The sequence below is a fragment of the Nylanderia fulva genome, unplaced genomic scaffold (assembly GCF_048542155.1).
Source record: "Nylanderia fulva isolate GAGA-0341 unplaced genomic scaffold, ASM4854215v1 Scaffold7, whole genome shotgun sequence".
Taxonomy (NCBI): Eukaryota; Metazoa; Arthropoda; class Insecta; order Hymenoptera; family Formicidae; genus Nylanderia; species Nylanderia fulva.
The window spans coordinates 482,523-505,956 of record NW_028190807.1 but is presented as its reverse complement, the minus strand read 5'-3'; the positions used below and the strand labels follow the sequence as shown (position 1 = coordinate 505,956).

At 29.2% G+C, this 23,434-nt stretch overlaps 2 protein-coding genes across 3 annotated transcripts; both read left to right on the top strand.

The window, feature by feature from the left end:
* Positions 1 to 1,198: 1,198 nt before the first annotated feature.
* Positions 1,199 to 5,023, top strand: LOC114945110 (cytochrome P450 4g15-like). Its single transcript, XM_029321201.2, has 8 exons — positions 1,199 to 1,332; positions 1,467 to 1,680; positions 2,010 to 2,306; positions 2,398 to 2,812; positions 3,007 to 3,075; positions 3,296 to 3,464; positions 3,586 to 3,760; positions 3,906 to 5,023. Exons 1-8 carry the CDS (start codon positions 1,203 to 1,205, stop codon positions 4,090 to 4,092), a joined length of 1,656 nt encoding a protein of 551 aa, XP_029177034.2. The 5' UTR covers positions 1,199 to 1,202; the 3' UTR covers positions 4,093 to 5,023.
* Positions 5,024 to 11,946: 6,923 nt separating this feature from the next.
* Positions 11,947 to 23,379, top strand: LOC114942808 (ATP synthase, subunit D). Of its 2 annotated transcripts, none has more exons than XM_085488470.1 (3): positions 11,947 to 12,124; positions 22,356 to 22,524; positions 23,047 to 23,379. In XM_085488470.1, the coding sequence occupies exons 1-3, from the start codon at positions 12,051 to 12,053 to the stop codon at positions 23,269 to 23,271; spliced, it is 468 nt and encodes a 155-aa protein (XP_085344596.1). In that variant the 5' UTR covers positions 11,947 to 12,050; the 3' UTR covers positions 23,272 to 23,379. The 2 variants fall into 2 exon arrangements, with proteins under 2 accessions (XP_085344596.1, XP_029174081.1); XM_029318248.2 differs by lacking the exon at positions 11,947 to 12,124 and adding an exon at positions 21,774 to 21,955.
* The last annotated feature ends 55 nt before the right edge of the window (positions 23,380 to 23,434 follow it).

Sequence of the window (23,434 nt, the reverse complement as noted above, 5' to 3'; positions counted from 1 at the left end):
ATATATATATATATATATATATATTGTAACCGTTGTTTTGATATTAGTCCGTCGGATCCGAGAAATAGGGCCGATGTAAGTGGCCGACGGCACACCTTCGGCGCGGAAAGCGGGAAATTCGCGAAAACACGAAAAATATGCTTAATTGGGCGCGAGATTCGCGCCACTCTGAAAATTTACAAATCGACAGATGACCTTTATAATCAGTAAATTATCCCGAAAATTTCCGCGACGGCGATAATCGACTCGCTCAGATCGTCAGGGGGTAGAGGGGGGAGAGAGGACGGGAGAGAGGACGGAATTCGAGAGAGGCTATTTGAAATCGCTCAAATGTAACAAGCATTAAATATATTTGAACAATGATGAACGAAGATAGACAGAAAAATAATTGTATAAAAGCTTGAGTAAAATGTTAGGTCAAGAAAGAAAAATCAATATTCTTTCGATATACTATGGAGTGAACTCCGTATTAGTGACGCCGAAATACAAATAAGCGAGGCCGTAATTCGATTCGAACAATATAATGCCGCGTATTTACGGCCGAGACGCGGCGCGTTGTTATTGTTCCGCGCCTTTGAGACGACCCGACGCGATGATATCGGGCGACACGCGGGACCCGGAAGTCCGAAAGTCAGTTCGCACGCCTACGTGCCGAATAATTATTAACGCACGGGACTTAATAAGGTCCGTGCGACGTAATTCATTCTGATGATTCTAGGCAGTACAAAAGTTAACGAATATATATATATATATATATATATATATATATATATTCGTATATATATATATATTCGTATATATATATATATTCGTATATATATATATATTCGTATATATATATATATATATATATATATATATATATATTCGTATAACTTCCCGAAAGTAATACTTTATTACAGTCATCGAGTGTTACTCTTCGACAACTATTGTCACATATCGTTGCAAATAAATTAAACGTATAAAAACTGCTGTTGTACAAGCTGCAAAACTCTTTGATACATTCATGATTGCCGATAAGAAATAAAATATTTTATATTAAAAAACTATAAAAGAAATTTTTTTATAATATCCTAAAGTGAGTATATTACTTATTATAGCGTTATACGAAAAATAACATATCACCGTTATCGCAGAACAAAATTGTAATACGATATCGTAAGACACAGTAATATCGTAGAATAAAATAATTTATCACCACAATGAGTACGACAACATTGTATTTTAACGATACAACTTATTGGCTTCTGACCGCACTTGCCGTAACGTTAATTGCATTGTACTATTTCATTGAGCATTCTAGAGCAGTTCGTCTCATTAAAAAAATACCAGGTATGTATTCTACAAAAATTAAACTTCTTAATTTAAAAAGCAATAATATTTTTTTTTTTCTCGTTACTCAATAAAAATTTTTAGGTGAATTATTATTTTATCTAATATTAATTTAAAATATTCTTTATCACAAGGTCCACCATCCTTACCTATCATAGGCCACCTACTAATACCTCTTGCAAAGTCTCCAGAAGACATATTTAATATAACTTTGAAATATCGTGATATATATGGATTAGTAGCAGGCCTATATATTGGACATAAAGTAGCAGTCTTTCTGGCAGATCCACAAGATATTGAAATAATTTTAAGTAATCCTGCGCATAATGAGAAAGCTGTGGAATATGAGTAAAAAAAATCAAAAAATTCTACATCTATTATATTGCTTTTATATATTATATACAATAAAATTAATATATTATATAATATTAAGAATATTACTCGGCTCTCGAAATCAACATGTAATTTTATAGTAGCCTAACGCAATGTCTTTTGCGTCGATAATTAGTGAAAAAATTAATTTTTGCAATAACATCGCGTTAAGCTCCTACAGCCGACATATTTATAAAATTATATATTATTTCATGCTTGAAGTACTTCACGTAGTACAATATTACGTAAAGCAATATTAAGAGACAGATATCAATAGTTTCAAATCTTTCTTCTCCTTATTACAGATTCTTCGAACCATGGCTTGGAGATGGTTTGCTTATCACAAAAGGTGATAAGTGGCACAGACATAGAAAAATAATAGCGCTCACATTTCACATGAGTATTTTAAAGACATTTGTACCTCTGTTTTATGAGAATAGTATAGATCTCGTGAGACGGCTTCGAAATGAAGTTGGAAAAGAATTCGACTGTCATGATTATCTATCAGCTGTAACGGTTGATATTTTAACAGAAACTGCAATGGGAGTTAAAAGAGAAAAAAGGCAAAACACTGGATACGATTATGCCATGGCAATGATGAAGTAGAGATTGTTTTTTGTCTTAAAATTATAATATTATATTATTGAATTTTTATATATAAAAAAAGAATTCAATATAATTCAAATATTGTAGAATGAGCGATATTGTACATCGAAGGCAATATAATGTTATATTACGTTCTGAGTTACTTTTTAAATTTACCAAGCTTGCGAAGAAGCAAAAGAAAATGCTCAATATTATTCATACGCTGATAAATCATGTTATTAAAGAAAAATCGAAGAATATAGAAGAGAAAAATCAACAGCAAAAGAAAGTGCAAAATGAAGACAACAAACTTATGGAAAGCGTAAATGCGATCAAAAATGAAGGAAATGACCAAAATAATGATGCTAAATATAAACTGCATTATGTCAGAGATGATATCGATGAAAACGATATAAATGAAAAAAAACGACTTGCGTTCCTAGATACGATGATGGAATTGAAAAATGTTGGACAGATAACTGACGAGGAAATTTGGGAGGAAGTAAACACTATCATGTTTGAAGTACGCGTACTGCATTTTAATTACAATAATAATCTCAATTGTATAATGAATTTTCTAACTGACGTATTAAATTTTATAATAAAAAGTTTCCTTTCACTTTCTTTTTTTAAAAAATTTGGTGTATTGTAAGCTATGCTATTGTAAGTTATATTATTTGATGCATTGTTAGAAAACCAATTAGTGATTTATTACAGGGTCATGATACCACAGCAGCTGGCTCAAGTTTTGCACTATGCGCCTTAGGATGTCATCAAGATATTCAGGTAAATTTATTTGCAATTTAGTATTTTTGGAAAGAAATCTTTAAAATTCTTTATCTTTTTATACTCAATTTTTTCTTATTTTTTCACTAAATCTTATATAGTCATTGCAGTTGTGTGACATTTACTTTCTGTTAAAATTATGGATGATATTTGATTTCAATATTAATCGCAAGTCCATCTTCTTTTCTGTCCTTTCAACTTGATAATTTTTACTATGCAGGCTCGCGTGTATGAAGAATTGGATACAATTTTCGACGACAGCGACAGACAATGCACTTTTCAAGACACTTTGGAAATGAAATATCTCGAAAGAGTTATTTTGGAAACTCTGAGACTTTTTCCACCGGTACCTGTCATTGCCAGAAAACTTAACGAAGAAGTAAAGATAGGTAAGTATACCTGATACACAACAATAATATGGATAATTATAAATTTTTTTATTATTTATTTTAGAAACTTACTTATGTAGAATTTGAAAGACTAAAATAGTTAATTTTTATGAAACAACAGTTACAGGTGATTATATTCTTCCAAAAGGTGCCACGGCAATAATAGCACAATTCGCAGCGCATCGTTCGGACAAATATTATCCGAATCCAACAGTTTTTAATCCAGATAATTTCCTACCGGAAAAAATGCAAAAAAGACATTACTATGCTTTTATTCCTTTCAGTGCTGGACCAAGGTATTTAATAGATGAAAGTCTTCGATACAGAAAATTATATACTTAAATTCATTTTTTATACTATATTACAAACATTTTGCAACAAACTTTTTTATGAAAATAACACAACACGTTGTCATATTTGACATTAAAAAATTTTGTTAAGGTCCTGCGTGGGGCGAAAATATGCTATGCTAAAATTGAAAGTCCTGTTGTCGACGATACTAAGAAATTATCGTGTCATTTCTGATGTGCCAGAAAAAGATTTCGTTTTACGCGCCGATATTATTCTAAAAAGGCATGACGGATTCAAGATCAAGATCGAGCCACGCAAACCAGTATCTTTGATTTAATTCAGGAAAACGGTGAAAGAATTTAATTCTCGTGCAAACGCGAGTAAGCGTTATACTATATAAGTTTGAAAATTATATTTTTTATATATTATACAATTATACATTTCGGGAGCGGGTATTTTTTTTAAAGGGCAATAATTCTGATTATAATATTTTTTCAGCACAATATTTTGATATAATGATATATTTAAAAAATTATATTTATTATATTTAAAATATATTTTATAAAATATATATATATATATGTATGGTATATGTATAAAACGTATATTTACATGTATATATAATTTATTGTATTTAATTTATTATATATTTCAAAAAATATCTACATCTTATCGTTTATCTTATGCGAATGTTTGCATTCGTGTACGTATATGTTTAAAAGAAAAAAATTATCAAATATTAAAATCGAATATTGCCATTTCTATTTGAAACACATCCTGTTTACATTTTCGTGTTTATTGGTACATTTATAAATTTCTGCTGAAAAGAGTTTAGGTCAAAAATTTAATGGACTGTTCTAATGCTTTCAAAGTTGATAAAATTGAATATTGGCATGCTCGATTAAATTTAAATCAAAGCTCGATTGCTGGATGATAATTTAAACGCGCATTATAAATAGTACAAATAATATTCTCATTCGAAAATTATGAGTGGACGAGACATATGACCTCGAAATTTGTATTGACGTCAATTCCAACGTCAATTTAGGTGATGAAATGATAATTGAAACTATAGATATGTAAGTATTGAGATATATTCACCCAAATCATTAAAGAATGACCATAAAGAAGCGGTAACCGGTCTATTGCAATTCTGATGATGTCTTTCACCACTATGACGCCACTTTTGTGTTATGGCGCCATACTTGTGGTAAATTCATGTATTTTATATACACATTAAAGATGCAAGATATAATTTCCATACAAAACCAACGACATATTTTATGAGCTACCTATCCTAACGTTAATTACATTGTATTATTACGTCGAGTGTTCTAGAGCAATTTGCTTTGTGAAAAAGCTTCCATGTAAGTATTCAACAAAAATTAATTTTTTAATTTGATAAGTAATAATATTTCTTTGTTATAAAATAAGAATCGATTTTCAAGTTATATATTTCACTTAATATTTAACATTTGATTTAACATTAAACTCCTTTGATTCAGGTCCACCACATGTACCTATATTACGTCACGCATTAATCACTTTTAGACTGTCTCCAGAGATCACAGTATCCAAAACCATGGAATATCTCAATACATACGGATTAGTATTAGGCGGATATTTGGGAACGAGAGTAATCATTTTTCTGTTAGATCCACAGGATATTGAAATAATTTAGAGTAGCCCTGCACACATCGACAAATCCGTGGAATACGAGTAAGAAATCAAATAATCAAAAATCTACATATTATAATGTTTTTATAAAATTAATATAGTTATATAATTTCACGCTGAGTGATTTTTAGTATTATTACATTAAATAAAGGAGAGATTTCGACCATGGCTCGGAGAGGGTTTGCTTATCACAACTGGCGATAAATGGCTAAGACATAGAAAAGTGATAGCGCCTACATTCCACACGAGTATTTTGAAGACGTTTGTACCTTTGTTTTATGAGAATAGCATGGATCTTGTGAGACGACTTCGCGATAAAGTTGGAAAAGAGTTCGACTGTCACGATTATCTGTCAAATGTAACAGTTGACATTTTAACTGAAACTGCGATGGGAATCAAAAGAGAAAAGAGGCAAAGCACTGGATATGATTATGCCGTAGCCGTGATGAAGTAGATATTTAACGTATAAGACGGGCAACAAGAGCCAAATCGCGGATGACAATGCGTTATCCTAACGAAACTAAATAATTTTTCGTTAGAATTAAATACCGGTGCACAAGGCACCAAATTTTTACTTGGACACGGCCAAGATTTTAAATATGAAATAATCTCATATTTTGAGATTTAATTTCAATACCCCTTTTTTAACCCCCCTACGGAAAATACGCGCTGCTAAGTTTCAAAATTACAATGCACCTTAAAGTAACATTAATTAATTTAAACACAAAACATATTTTAACTGTAATGAGTTTAAAAGTAACAATTTAATTTTAATATTGTTAGAATATTATTTAGCAGCGCTCCCAGTTTTTTTAACTAAAATTTTTTTATTTCTTTTTCACATGGCGCATGGACTTGGCATCTTGTTTATCTTTTTTTTTAAAAGATAAGTTTTTTTATGGTACGATTCTACATTTGCAAATGTAAATTTTTACTAATTCATTATACGACTCTATATATGTCTGCAACTTTAATTTTCCACTGGTACAAGTTTCTACTTTTACTTGGCGCAATTTTTTTTTTATTTCATTACTTTTGTTACGATTGTACATGGGTTTATAATCGATAATTTTTCATACAATTCTATTGTACATGGGTTTGCAATGTAGGATTCTACATAAGTTTGCAATGGATAATTTTTAATACAATTCTACATGGGTTTACAATGGTTAATTTTTCATAGGATTCTACATGAGTTTGCAATGGTTAATTTTTCATAGGATTCTACATAGGTTTGCAATGGGTACGATTCTACACGGGTTTGCAATGGTTAATTTTGCCTAGGATTCTACATGGGTTTGCAATGATTAATTTTTCATAGGATTCTACATGGGTTTGCAATAGGATAGGATTCTACATGGGTTTGCAATGGATAATTTTTGTTAATGGCGTGCCTTTAACTGGTCGCCTTTTTTTACCTTTTTTTAAAGGTGATATTATATACTGTACGTACATTCATAGTATGAATATAGAATATTCGTATAATATCATGTGCTGTCTGGGAAGTGATTAATTGGCGTAGTGATAAATTTCTACAAGAGAATAAGGAGCCTTTAAATTCTTAATGTAAAAAATTTCAAGTAATTTTCTTTAATAAAATTTAATTAAAAAATTTAATTAAAAAATTTTTGAACATTGTGTTAAATCACATTTAAAATTGTGATTATTTCAATAAAAAAACAGTTTGTGTAAAAAATATATTTTTTATATTTAATAAATTTTATATATATATATGCATATGTAAAATATTCTCTCTCTCTCTCTCTCTCTCTCTCTCTCACACACACACACACACACACAACGGGGGCCAAATCTCTCAAATTGGTTTCAAGATCAATTAGCCTGGATTCGCACCAGGGGCAAAGTCTGTTGGTAATGTCAAACGAATTTAGCCTGGACTTGCACCAGGGGCAAAGTCTTTTGGTCGAGTCTACGAAATTTAGCACGGACTCGAACCAGGGGCAAAGTGTGTCGGTAAGGGGCAAAGTCTATCGCACGAAGATGGCGGTCTCTTCTTTAGGCAGGCCTTTGGCGATCTGTCTATTAATCTGTGGTCGTACTAAAAAAAAAAAAAAAAAAATTGGCCCTGCGAGGTCTCGAACTCATCTCCTTTAACAGCTACGTGTTACTGGCGCTCATCTGTGCACATAGCACGGAATCGAACCACGTACCGTGCACATAGCCTGTTACCACTCGGGAGCATCGTGCACATGGCTACGTAGTTCAATGTGCACGTTTTGTGCACATAGAGGCGCTTTGAATTCCGGTGATTTAGTTGCTTATATCATATACATATATAATTTTCAATTTTCAATTGTATTTATAATAATTTTATTTGATCAAAAACTTATGCATATTTTTCTTATAATATTTCTCTTACATTAAGATTAATTTTTTTGAATTCATATATTAAAAGATTTGCTTCATGGATTAATCTCAGGATGATTTATCATTCAAGTGATTAAATAATGCACAATAAATCATTTCAATTAACAATTGAAGGAAGCGGAAAATTTATGTATAAAATGTAATTACAGTTGCTTATATCATATACATATATAATTTTCAATTTTTAATTGTATTTATAATAATTTTATTGAAAAAAAAACTTATGCAAATTTTTTTATAATATTTCTCTTACATTAAGATTAATTTTTTTGTTTGAATTCATATATTAAAAAATTTGTTTCATGGATTAATCTCAGGATGATTTATCATTCAAGTGATTAAATAATGCACAATAAACCATTTCAATTTACAATTGAAGGAAGCGGAAAATTTATGTATAAAATGTAATTACAGTTGCTTATATCATATACATATATAATTTTCAATTTTTAATTGTATTTATAATAATTTTATTGAAAAAAAAACTTATGCAAATTTTTTTATAATATTTCTCTTACATTAAGATTAATTTTTTTGTTTGAATTCATATATTAAAAAATTTGTTTCATGGATTAATCTCAGGATGATTTATCATTCAAGTGATTAAATAATGCACAATAAACCATTTCAATTAACAATTGAAGGAAGCGGAAAATTTATGTATAAAATGTAATTACAGTTGCTTATATCATATACATATATAATTTTCAATTTTTAATTGTATTTATAATAATTTTATTTGATCAAAAACTTTTGCATATTTTTTTATAATATTTCTCTTAAATTAAGATTAATTTTTTTGTTTGAATTCATATATTAAAAAATTTGCTTCATGGATTAAGGGGATCCTAAATGATGTTTTTACCGACCGAATGCGAGAATATTTATTTTTTTCATATAACTTTTTATTGACTATACTGATCAATAAATCCTTTTCCACGATTAAAGTACTTATAAAAACGGACCGCGCTAGCTATGTTTGCATATATAAATCATATAAAAATCAAAAATTACAGTTTTGTTATCGGCTGCTTTGTGTCAGTTCGTAATAATACTTATTTAATAAAAAAAGTTTTGCAGTTTGTCTGTGCATGAAATATAGTATGCGCGGTAAAGATTATATGAAGAAATATTAGTAAGCAATTAAAAGTGAGATTGCAAGTCTAATAAAAAAGTTATATATAAAAAAACATTTCACGCATATGTGTGTGTGCAAATCGAGGCTGCGGAATAAAACAGAGCAGTAGATTAGTTGCGTGATATCGTGATAGATGGAGCTGCAACGTGTTTCTCTCTCTCTCTCTCTTTCTCTCGCTCTCTCTCTTTCTGTTTTTTATAAGGTCTGTTCGTTTTGGCTACACTGGCCACATTAGTTCAGAGGTTGTCTTTTTTGTTCGACATTGGAAGGAAAAAGATAACCTCTGAATTAGTGTAGCCAATGTATGCCATTATATATTTTATGTTTGATAATTTAAATAATACATCAATTTTTTTCTATAAAAAACTATATATAAAACAGAAAAAATTTTGTGTTATTTATATTATCAAACACATGAAATATATAATGACATACAATTTTATTTTAATTATATTTGTATAATACAATAATATTTACATGATTTTTATAGATAATAAGTATATGCATTTATAATTTATAAAAACTAAATCTTATTTTTCATACATCGAAGTAATTCGAGTAATGATTTTACTGAAATATATATTTGATAGACATTGTGATTCTAACGAATTTTATTTGTTCGCATATACCTGTAAATTATTATAAAAATTACTTTTACTGTAAATGTAAGATAAATTGTATGCAATCTATAAAACAAAAAGAGAGAGACAGAGAGAGAGAGAGAGAGAGAGAGAGAGAGAGAGAGAGAGAGAGAGAGAGAGAGAGAGAGCGAGCTTTTTTTTCTTTCCCGAAAATAGAGACATTCAATGCAAACGGTGAATTGTATATCTCTTTACGACACGTACAGCCGAGGAAAAATTTTTTATATATAATTATATAAAATAATTGTATAATTATACATATAATTTTGCGATTATATATGTATAAAATTATACAATTATTTTAATATAATTATATATAAAAAATTTTTTCCTGGGTTGTATGTGTCGTAAAGAAATATATGTATAATTGATCGTTTGCATTGAATGTCACTATTTTCTGAAAAGTAAAAAAAGAGAGCTCTCTCTCTCTCTCTCTCTCTTTCTTGATCCTTTATGCTTATTGTTAGTATTCTATCAATTAGTAATCAATGCAATCAATCATATCGTTTTACGGCAACAGCCAGTTACTCGTTCACTCACTCATTCATTCTTTTAAAATATGTCCATTTTTATACATAATTATGTAAATTTATATATAAAAAATAAGGGTGCATATATAATCATGTCAAATTTGTATATAAAACATATATATTTATATATATAAAGAAATACTTATTTATTACACTTGTATATATATATATATATATATATATATATAAATTTATATAATTATATATAACAAGCACTTTTACTTAATTATGTTGCACAGAATGAAAAATTTATTTAGAAAAGCTCTCAAAGTAAGCTACATGTATGTACATGCAATAAAAAATGAAGGTTTCCATTATTTCCAAATAATCTTTATGTGACTTTGATAATGCTATTCAACATAATACTAATACTACTATGTAATGATAAGTAACCCTTATAACTTTGGTAATAAAACATTTTTCAATAAAATACGTATTTTCTTCTAAAAACTCCTGATATATGATCGTTGTTACATCCTGTATATGTATAATTTATATAACATTTGTTATGAGAAGTTGTGTGCGTGTGTGTGTGTGTGTGTGTGTGTGTGTGTGTGTTGAGAAGATTGGAATATATTATTTTATTACTTTATGTTTCTATCTGATAAATGCAGCTTTTTTTAATTAAATTTATAAAATACAATTTCTATGAAAGTCAATTTTAACAAAATTTCGATTTCACAAATATATGTTTATATGAATATATTCTTTTCGATATTTTATATTTTCTCTATTTACTATTTATTATTTGTTCAATAAAATCCATTTTATTATGAAAAAAATTAATAAAGATAGAATAATGCAAAATATATTAGTCTAATTGTGCAGTAAAAAATATTTTGATAAATTTAAAATATTTGTAGAAAAATTATTTATTTCGGATATTTACAAAAAGCTGCATTTATAATATAAAAACATGAAGTAATAAAATTTTATCTATTCCAATCTTCTCAACATACATACAAATCCAAATTATACATGATACACATACAACATAATAACATGCATGTAAAGACAGACAAGAATGGGGAAAGAAAAAGAAAATAAAAGTTTAAAATACCCCGGGACAAAAATTTGTGTATATAATAATATAACATTATATAGAAATATATAAAAGTATACGTATAATCGCAGAATTATATTATGAAATATGTCTATACATAATTAAGTAAAAGTGCTTGTTATATATAATTATATAAATTTATATATATATATATATATATATATATATATATATATATATACAAGTGTAATAAATAAGTATTTCTTTATATATATAAATATATATGTTTTATATACAAATTTGACATGATTATATATGCACCCTTATTTTTTATATATAAATTTACATAATTATGTATAAAAATGGACATATTTTAAAAGAATGAATGAGTGAGTGAACGAGTAACTGGCTGTTGCCGTAAAACGATATGATTGATTGCATTGATTACTAATTGATAGAATACTAACAATAAGCATAAAGGATCAAGAAAGAGAGAGAGAGAGAGAGAGAGCTCTCTTTTTTTACTTTTCAGAAAATAGTGACATTCAATGCAAACGATCAATTATACATATATCTCCTTACGACACATACAACGCGGGAAAAATTTTTTATATATAATTATATTAAATAATTGTGTAATTATAATTTTGCGAAAAATAACAAAAATTGGGTACATGCTAAAAATGTAGCATGTAGACACCCTGTATATACATATTTGTAAACAAAATTGTGTGCGCGCAATGACATATATTTGCGCGGGATGGTTCACTTGTCACGCGGTACGTACTATACGTGCTTACACGCAGTGCGCGACTCGACCGTTATAACGTGTGATAACGTGTCGAATATTGTGATAGATAGACATACTGTGATATTTTAAAAGTAATATTTTTATATTTATTAAATATATAGTGTATAATGGGTGCAAACAAAAATAAACGTTTGCCCCTATCTGGTCGCAGATTGAGTAGAAAGGGAGCATGTTTTAAAAGGTTAGTATTATGTCATATCATAAAATTGATTCAATATCAGAATTACTGTTACATACAGCACAAATACACAAAATATTACATACCTATTTATTATGCACATAAATGTATATAACGATTAGATAGACAAAAAGAAAAAGAAATATATATATATATATATATATATATATATATATATATAACATTATAAACAGTACAAATAAACATTAATTATATACATCTATTTGTTATACACATACATGGATATAATGAATAAATTAATAGATACAGAAAGCTGAAGAAAAAAAAGAGAAAGATAGTGAGTATGAGTTCTCTAGCCTCTTTACATTATAAATATATATCATAAAGCAATATATATATGTATATATACATACACACATACATGTATACATACATAATAATATATTGCTTGTCGACGTTTATAAAAAGGCTCACTCGTTCGCTCTCTTTCTATTTATTTCTTTTTTCTTCTATTTCTTTTTTTTTGTATATCTAATCGTTATATACATTTATGTGCATAATAAATAGGTATGTAATATTTTGTGTATTTGTGCTGTATGTAACAGTATTATGTATGCTGTATGTATTATATATATATATATATATATATATATATATATATATATATTATAATAGTGCGCATGATATTTGAGACGTTTCTGATAATTAAAAAATTTATATTGTACAAATGAATTTGTTTCAAAGCTATTACGTAACAGAAAAATTTAAAAAAAAATGTTTTCATGAAAAAATGAATGTCATAATTTTTTTTTAAATAAAAGCATCATATTCAATCTAAATCAATTTGTTACAATATTCTGCATCAAAAATTATAAAGATAAAATTGTGAAAAAGTGAAAAGTTTACGAGATATTTGAGTTTTAGAGAAAATATGTAGCTGCTGGTTTACAATTTATATCTTTATTTATATCTGTGTTTTCTTTACACCAATTGATTTAAAATTGGAATAAAATAATCAGAAAATGATTTCATGAGATATTTCATAGTTTATGTACATTATGAAAGTATAATATATCTCATAAGCTATTCGCTTTTTTGGCCATCCTACATTACAACTTATGCAGAATATTGAGAATCGATTTATATAAAAAAATATGATTTTATTAAAAAAAATTCAAGGTAACACTAATTTTTTTTATAAAAATTTTTTTTCCTCATTTTTTATTGCTTGTAATAGATTGCACAAAACAGATCAATTTTTACAATATATATTTTTTTCTAAACTGTTGCAAACATTTCAAAAATCGTACGTATTGTTATGCTGAACATCGTATTAATATATATATATATATTGATACATATATATTGATATATATAGTTGGTGTAAAGAAAACACATATTTACCTTTAAAAAAAATATGAAAATTGCAATAAGCAATTAGATAATTTTTCTTTAAGACAACTATGTGTTTTCTTTACACCAATTGATTCGTCTCATTATTCTGTGCATAAAAGTATTAAGGTATGATAATCGAAAAATGAATATTTCCCAAGATATTTTCTATTTTATGTCAAAATACTGCAAATTTGCAGCCTTATAACTCGAAAAATACTTAATGAAAAAATATTTTATTGTAGTGTTTTGGAAAGATCTTAAAGTCAGCTATAAAAGTATGCAAGAAAAAATATAGTGTTCCATTTAAGAAATTGAAGTTGACCGTCACGTAACCTTCAAATGGCTATTCAAGGTCAAATCAATGACACCATCTCATGTCCCCCTTGAAACCATACAACTTTTATCTGAAACATTTTTGTCTTAAACTTTTGAATTTTGAGAAATTTTAGTGCAAAGATTAAAATGGTTTACCCTGTATATAAATATATATATACATATATATATATATATATATATATATATTTGTATGTATGTATGTATGTAGGTGTAATTTTATAAGAACATTCAAATAGACGTTTAAAATGCAATTTTTATTTTTATTTTTAATTTTTATTTTAATTTTTTTTTTATTAAAATGCAATTCTCAATTTTTTTTATCTGAAAGATAATGCAATCCTTTGTTTATTTTTTCATGTATAATTGATAATTATTATTATAGTTTTTATAGTAGTTAGTGCCAGAGGCGGTCTATTCGTGTGCTGGTTTAAAAAATAATTCCAGAGGCGATCTATTCGTGTGCTGGTTGTTTTAAAACTGTAATTCCAGAGGCGATCTATTCGTGTGCTGGTTGTTTTAAAACTGTAATTCCAGAGGCGATCTATTCGTGTGCTGGTTGTTTTAAAAAATAATTCCAGAGGCGATCTATTCGTGTGCTGGTTGTTTTAAAAAATAATTCCAGAGGCGATCTATTCGTGTGCTGGTTGTTTTAAAAAATAATTCCACAGGCGATCTATTGGTTTGCTGATAACTGTACAAAATATTTTACCCCAGATGCAGTTTGCATGTGCGCAAAATTCTCAGAAGCGATATTGCAATGTTGAAACTTTATAACTTATCATGTGATAGTGACTTTCACGTAATCTTTATGACTGTGCAAGGTCAACACTAATGGTACTATTTTATAGTTCCTTTGAAACCGTATAACTTTTGTTGTTTTATTATAAAATGCATTGAAACAAAGAGATATTAGGGGTAGTAAAAATGGGACACCTTGTATAAATACACACACACATACATATGTGTATATGTATGTGTAACAACCTGTGTATATATAATTTTTATATAATTATAAATTATATAAAATGGGACACCCTGTATATGTATGTGTGTGTCGATTGACAACTTTTTTATTGCGACATCTGTAGAGTTTTGTCGATAATTATATTTAAAAAATCTTCATTATCGACCCTATCGGAGTTCGCCCGTGCATTTAGGATCCCCTTAATCTCAGGATGATTTATCATTCAAGTGATTAAATAATGCACAATAAACCATTTCAATTAACAATTGAAGGAAGCGGAAAATTAAAGCGGATTAAGATTAATTTTTTTGTTTGAATTCATATATTAAAAAATTTGCTTCATGGATTAATCTCAGAATGATTTATCATTCAAGTGATTAAATAATGCACAATAAACCATTTCAATTAACAATTGAAGGAAACGGAAAATTTATCCAGTCCGGAATTCATCGTCGTTTTGTGTGCGAAATGTGTATATATGTCTGCGAAAGATTTCTCGCTCTTTTATTTTCACCCCAATCCCTATTATGTGTGTAAGAGATTTCGGAACTCTTTGCTAAAATAATTAAAATTAAAAGTCAAATATAATTTTTGAACACTTTTATATTATTAAAAATATATAATTCGACTCTCGAAATATATTAATTCATTATAAAACGTATACGTGATATTATTTTTCTCATATAAAAATGACTAGAATAAATTAAATTAATTATTAAAAAACTAAAAAGTAATTAAACGACTTAGACTTAGATGATAATAATAATGAAACATTTTATTAAAAAAAGATTCAATAACTAGTAGGTCAGGTTATAATTTTTTATTTATTTATTTATAACATTATGAGCTATTAAGCTCATCATCTCGTTCGCTCTCTGTCTTGCTTTCATTCGGCAAGTCACAAACGATATATGATACTCGTATGTTCCTACTTCAACTCTCGAGAATCTGAAACAAACGAAACTCGTGTCCAATATACAGGGTGTCCGGTAACTAACAGATCAATGATTACAAATGGATTCTTTGGTCAATTTGGGAACGATTTTTCCTCAGCAAAAATGTCGAAAAAGGTCATCATTTTTTACAACTTTCCAATCTTTGTCATTATGTATCTTTATAACTAAGCCTTAAATTAAAATTTTATTATAGTAAACTCTACCTGAAATTAACTGAAGAATGTAATTATGTTAGACTTTTAACTCCAAAACGTTTAGTTTTCAAAAAACCTATTTTTTTCAATCGCTTATAACTCGAAAATTATTGACTTCTCAACATTTTTGCTAAGGAAAAATCGTCTCCAAATTAGCCAGAGAATCCGCCCTTAATCATTGGTCCGTTAGTTACCGGACACCTTGTATATATTATATAAAAGTGTATAGCACGTCAGAAGCTTGTGAGCTTACAGCGATAAGTAAAAACAATTGCGTATTTATTTCATTGCGTTTATCTGTTTAAACGCGCGCTTTAATTTTTCCAACGTTTTTGCCTGTTTATATTTTAAAGGTCCTCTCTTCTAAAAATCTTGTTTTAAAGATCCTCTCCGCGAGCAAAATTCGAAAACATAAATTATTTAAATTTAATAAGGAAAACAATTAGATATTTAAAGACAAGGCTCGTGTGATATTATAAAATTAAGATTTAGAAAGACAGGGCCAACTATAACGAGCATATTAAATTAGTGAGAGATGTAATGTCAACACATAATTGATTTATTTCTTAGTAGATACAATGATAATAAAAATAATAAAACGTTTCGGCTGTTACCTCAGCCTTCTTCAGTAAATATAAAAACAATAAAAATTCTCTTAAGAAAAATTATGACATATTACGCATTAGAGTCTATTTTTTAATGAACATTTTGGTCTAATAAGTCGATGAATTTAAATTAGGTTACGCTTATAACATTTATTAAATTAGATATTTTTTCTAATCGGCTAACCATTTTTTAGTTAAGATGGTAAACTTTTTGATTATGTCAAAAAACATGTAAACGAGTTCCCTGTTGTTAGTAGAACAGGTTGACGGCCCATTCCACGTCATCAATTCTTTTGAACATTATTAGTTAAAATTATCGTCAGAACCGCTTGATATGAGAATTGAAAACAATTAGATGTTATCCAGCATCAAAAAGTTAGTCCCCATCATCAAGGATATTTCCGAGTAAGTTCGTCATTGCAGTATATTTCACCGTGATTGTCTAAGTATATTTTTATTTTTTTGGTATATTAATTTATATTAATAAGTTATTTTTTTTATGTGAAAGATCTTAATTGTGTTTAGAATTGCTTACTTAAATTGATGAGTAGTCAAGATTCCGCCAAGTTGATGTGTTCACTATACAAAGTCACATAAATTATTTAATATTTTTACTTTATTATTTGTAAATCCTCGGTAATTTCAACATTTTTCTATTTGAAAATTATTAATTTTCTATTGCCAATTAATTTTATCACAGACTTTACTCTTACTCCCATTGCACTTTCGTTTGCGGTTTTCAGTATACGATTTTTTATCGTAGTTACTGAAAATTATTATTGTGAATTATACTTGTGCAGTGATTTGAAGAATTTACAATTTCGTTGAAATTGTTGATTTTTCAAAAAAATTACGAGATTCGCGGAAATTGCGTGCTTTCTTGGCATTTTCCGTTCGCGGCAGGCGGTTTATTTTTGATTATTGCAAGTGTTTTTTTTTTTTTTTTTTTTATTAAAATAGATAATAATAATGTGAAATAAATCACGATATTTGACAGATGTGCATATATATAGAAATTGTAATAATAATAATATTATATCATAAAATTGTAAATTGTTTCAATTTTTTATAGACTGCGATAAAAGATTTTACATTTGGATAAGAAACTGCGCTAAGTAAAAATATAAAATTCTTGAAAACGTAAAAATATTTGATAACGTAAAAAGGTGAACTTTGAAAAATAAGGAACTTAAAAATTGCACTAATAAATGGGCTATATATATATGTGAGCCGTGCGCGGATGTAAGGTGTGTTATATCGAAATTTAATTAATAGAATTGAGAATTAATCCCAATTTTAAGTCTTACAAATGTCCAAGCTAATTTTTTGTACCTCGTGTACATTTTTGAAAGTTATATCGAAAAATTAAATTTCAATATGCGTCTTACATCTCACATTTCGCATACGGCTCACATATAGCCTATTTATCTCTTATACTTTATTTCAACCCTTATAGAAATTTATTACTAGTAACGCCAATTTATCACTTATTTCGAGTAATTAATCACTTTTATTTCGAATACTTAAATTACTGTATATTATAGTATTTTAAATACTCAAAATAAGTGATTAATTGGCGTAGTGATAAATTTCTACAAGAGAATAAGGAGCCTTTAAATTCTTAATGTAAAAAATTTCAAGTAATTTTCTTTAATAAAATTTAATTAAAAAATTTAATTAAAAAATTTTAGAACACTGTGTTATATCACATTTAAAATCGTGATTATTTCAATAAAAAAACATTTTATGTGTAAAAAATATATTTTTTATATTTAATAAATTTTATATATATATGCATATATGTAAAATATTCTCTCTCTCTCTCTCTCTCTCTCTCTCTCTCTCACACACACACACACACACACAACGGGGGCCAAATCTCTCAAATTGGTCTCATGATCAATTAGCCTGGATTCGCATCAGGGGCAAAGTCTGTTGGTAATGTCAAACGAATTTAGCCTGGACTTGCACCAGGGGCAAAGTCTTTTGGTCGAGTCTACGAAATTTAGCACGGACTCGAACCAGGGGCAAAGTCTTTTGGTTCAAGCAGAGAGAAGGATGAGAGTGGTCATCCCCTCGATTTAGCTGCAACCGGAATTCAAAGCGCCTCTATGTGCACAAAACGTGCACATTGAACTACGTAGCCATGTGCACGATGCTCCCGAGTGGTAACAGGCTATGTGCACGGTACGTGGTTCGATTCCGTGCTATGTGCACAGATGAGCGCCAGTAACACGTAGCTGTTAAAGGAGATGAGTTCGAGACCTCGCAGGGCCAATTTTTTTTTTTTTTTTTTTAGTACGACTATATTTGTCAATTTAATGAAATCCTTTTAATTATTGTGGAATAAAGAGATAAAATGCATTTCTCAAGCGTACGCGAGAAAATCGAAATCAAAAATAATGAGTGCCGTATAAATACGTATGGAATAGAGCGTTATATCGAAGAGCGTGTGGCGTAGCGTTAAGGGGCTAGACACGTACCGTCGAGATTAGAGGTTCGATTCTCAAGGAGTGACTTTTTTTTTAATATTTTTTTATTTTAAATAAAATTTTTTTTTACCATAAAATGTAATTTTTACACAAAATAAATGTAAATAACACGATTTATTTACTTATAACACGTATATTACAAAAATGCATTTTTCTTTGCCTCAAAAAGCCGTGAAAAGCCGTCTGTAGAATAGCTGTATGCGATAGGAACTTGTATGATTATCTGTTTAATTAAAAATTATCCGATTTATGTCGTGTTTGGTGTCGTTGAAATCGCAAAAATCTCAATAATCCATTAATATTATTTTTGAATAGATAAAATGCAAAATAAAGGTTTTAGTTTTTCACTTATAAGATGTTTATATTTGTGAATTGCCATGGATGGGGAAGCCTATTGTTCGAGAGTTCGGAACGTTCTTTGATCTCGATACTCGGGCGCTCGGGCCCGCTTATCTTTTCGAGCTCATCTCACAACTCGTCGTGTGCGAGAGAGAAAGCGAGACTGCGAGTATAGAGCGAGCGAGAGGACCTATCATCAAAGAAAGTTCCGAACTCTCGAACAATAGGCTTCCCCATCCATGGCAATTCACAAATATAAACATCTTATAAGTGAAAAACTAAAACCTTTATTTTGCATTTTATCTATTCAAAAATAATATTAATGGATTATTGAGATTTTTGCGATTTCAACGACACCAAACACGACATAAATCGGATAATTTTTAATTAAACAGATAATCATACAAGTTCCTATCGCATACAGCTATTCTACAGACGGCTTTTCACGGCTTTTTGAGGCAAAGAAAAATGCATTTTTGTAATATACGTGTTATAAGTAAATAAATCGTGTTATTTACATTTATTTTGTGTAAAAATTACATTTTATGGTAAAAAAAAATTTTATTTAAAATAAAAAAATATTAAAAAAAAAAGTCACTCCTTGAGAATCGAACCTCTAACCTCGACGGTACGTGTCTAGCCCCTTAACGCTACGCCACACGCTCTTCGATATAACGCTCTATTCCATACGTATTTATACGGCACTCATTATTTTTGATTTCGATTTTCTCGCGTACGCTTGAGAAATGCATTTTATCTCTTTATTCCACAATAATTAAAAGGATTTCATTAAATTGACAAATATAGTCGTACTAAAAAAAAAAAAAAAAAAATTGGCCCTGCGAGGTCTCGAACTCATCTCCTTTAACAGCTACGTGTTACTGGCGCTCATCTGTGTACATAGCACGGAATCGAACCACGTACCGTGCACATAGCCTGTTACCACTCGGGAGCATCGTGCACATGGCTACGTAGTTCAATGTGCACGTTTTGTGCACATAGAGGCGCTTTGAATTCCGGTTGCAGCTAAATCGAGGGGATGACCACTCTCATCCTTCTCTCTGGTTCAAGTCTACGAATTTAGCACGGACTCGAACCAGGGGCAAAGTGTGTCGGTAAGGGGCAAAGTCTATCGCACGAAGATGGCGGTCTCTTCTTTAGGCAGGCCTTTGGCAATCTGTCTATTAATCTGTGTCCATGTAATATAAGGCAATCAAAACAGACGGAACGGAACGCGCGGAAATGCGGGACTCTAGTAAAGTTTAGTTACTTTCTCTTCCGCGTTTCCGCGTTTCCGCGCGTCCATGTAATCGCACCCTAATAGCGTTTTCGATTGGGGTGCACTGGCTGCACTGAATGTCAGGCGCGTGTTCGATTGGTAGTGCCAATGCGCACTTGACTAGTGTTGCGTGTTCGTTTGAACGCACAACACTCGCATAGTGCGCACTCAGTGCGCACTAAGTGGCACGAGATATTTTGACGGTGCCAGTTCAGTGCACTGGATGCATGCAAGCAGTAGGGCATTCTTTTGAACGAAAATTCGACATAATGAGCAATTCGGATTTGGCTCTCTTTAATATTTGGGAGACATTTTGGAATTTTCTTCTAGTTCAAGCGAGCAAGAAGAAATAATTACAACTCTTCGAACTAGAAGAATAATTCCAAAAACTGTAAATTATGTAGAATGTGTGAAAAAAATGGATAATGACACTATAAGTGTTATATCTTTTTATATAAACATCGAACCTATACCTTTTTTTAAAATATAATTAATGTACTTAATGTAATAGCATTTTTATACTGAATAATAATAATTTTTATATTTGTCATACGTGATATTCTTGATCATCTTCTATATTTAATTACATATAATAAAAATCATTACTTAACTGAACACAAGATGTCGAGGTTACTTTTTTGTTCTTCCCGGAATCTAGTCAACTCAAGTGGCACTGAAAATTTCGGCGTGTTCTTTTTCACCTGCACTATTCAGTGCAACCCATGGAACTTGTCCAGTGTTCGTGTGAACTGAGTGCGCACTGGTGCGCACTAACTTTTTCCCAATCGAAAACGTCGATGACGTCATTTTAACGTTTAATATGACGTCAGCTTGCTACCTGGGTAATAATAATAATAATAATAATAATATAAATTATATATATATTATATTATAATATTAATAATAATAATATTCATAATAATTATTATTAATTATCAAGAAATTATAAATTAATAATAATAATAATATAAATAATATAAATATATATATATATATATAAATAATAATAATATTAATAATAAAAAATTATTAATAATTATTAATTATTTTATTTCATAATTTCCAACGATTGCGCGTAACCAATCAGAAGTGTTGCGCGTTTTCTGTTACGCATTTTGCCATCTAGTGTTATGTAGAAGTCTATGCTTGCGAACAGCTGTCTCGCTGTCGAGAATTGAGAAGGTAATCGACGAAAAAATGTCGCGGAAGGCGATTAAGGCGATTAATTGGGCGGCTCTCGCCGAAAGGATTCCGGAGACGGAAAAAACCGCGTTCGTCGCCTTTAAAGCCAAGTCTGATCAACATCTGCGACGGTCAGTAAATTTACACGTATCGGTTTTTCTTTTTCGAGAGACTGTCTTTTATGACGATATTATATAACATGATCAAAATGTTTCTTATTTTCAATGAAAAAATGAAAATTAAGTCCCTGTAATAATTAAGTATGTTATAAGAAAAGAAATGGCAAGGATTAAAGATATTCTTCGGTTCACCACTTTGTCGAAGATATCAATTACATACGCATAACCTCTGTTGAAGTAACTATAATGTAATTCGATTATTTAACATTTATTAAAAGATCACGTATAATTTTTATCAACTTTTTCTAAAACACTCATTTAATTATTATACAATTAATTGAAAAAAGAGAAAGAAGCGATAATAATTGATATTGTAACATTATTATGAATTTATATTTTTACATATTTATAGAATGACTGCGAATCCAGAAGCACCTCCGAAGATTGACTGGGCATATTACAAGAAAAATGTTGCTTTAGCCGGATTAGTCGATAAATTTCAGAAGGATTATGAATCCATCTCAGTGCCATATCCAACAGATAAATATACTTCGCAAATTGAGGCTCAAGAAAAGGATCTGGTAATGTTCGCAATCAAGAAATATTGCATTTTGACAGTGTTTGTTGTTATTTAAATGAAATTATATAGATGATCATCTGGATGAAATTTTGACGTCATCTTTATATAGATAATAAAAATGTTTTATGTATATCTGCATTTTAGATGAAAAAGTGTTATCTTCACAAAATTATCTAGAATAATGTTCACATAATTTGGTTTAGAGCTATAGCACATAAAAATAATTAATTAGTCGAACTTAAGCAGTAAGCGATAAAAACTTAAAAATACAAATATATGAAGATATTTTTATATCTTTTTTATAACTTTACATAAGTAGTCTTAAAAATAATATTATCTAGAAAGTGAATCGTCATATAATTTTATCTTTTATATCTAGATATATTTAACACAAAATCATCTTTATCTTATCTAAGATCAATTTTCATATTTTTATCTTATCTAGCTAATTTTAAAATCATCTAAGCACAACACTGCATTTTGATCATCTCTTCTGATTCTAAGTTATGAACATGTATTGCAGTTTGTTCAAATCGAGCAATTTATCAAGGATTCGAATGAACGTATCGCTACTGCCAGCAAGGAAGTCGAGAGAGTAAAGAGTTTGTTACCGTTCTCCGAAATGACCATGGAAGATTTCCGAGACTTCTGTCCGGAGCAGGCTCTCAATCCTGACAAGCCAACAATTTGGCCGCACACACCGGAAGTGCAGCCGGAGAACGAGCAAGGGCGACCGTCGCATCATTAACTTTGTGCTACAATATGTCCTGAAAATGGTTGAAATGTAAAATGTAGTCATAAGTCTAGCATATGACTCAAAACTGTATATTAAGTCGAAAAAAAATTGTTTCCTTTATCTTTCTGTTATCTATCATTATATGTAGGCCTCTAAAATTTATGCATATATATAT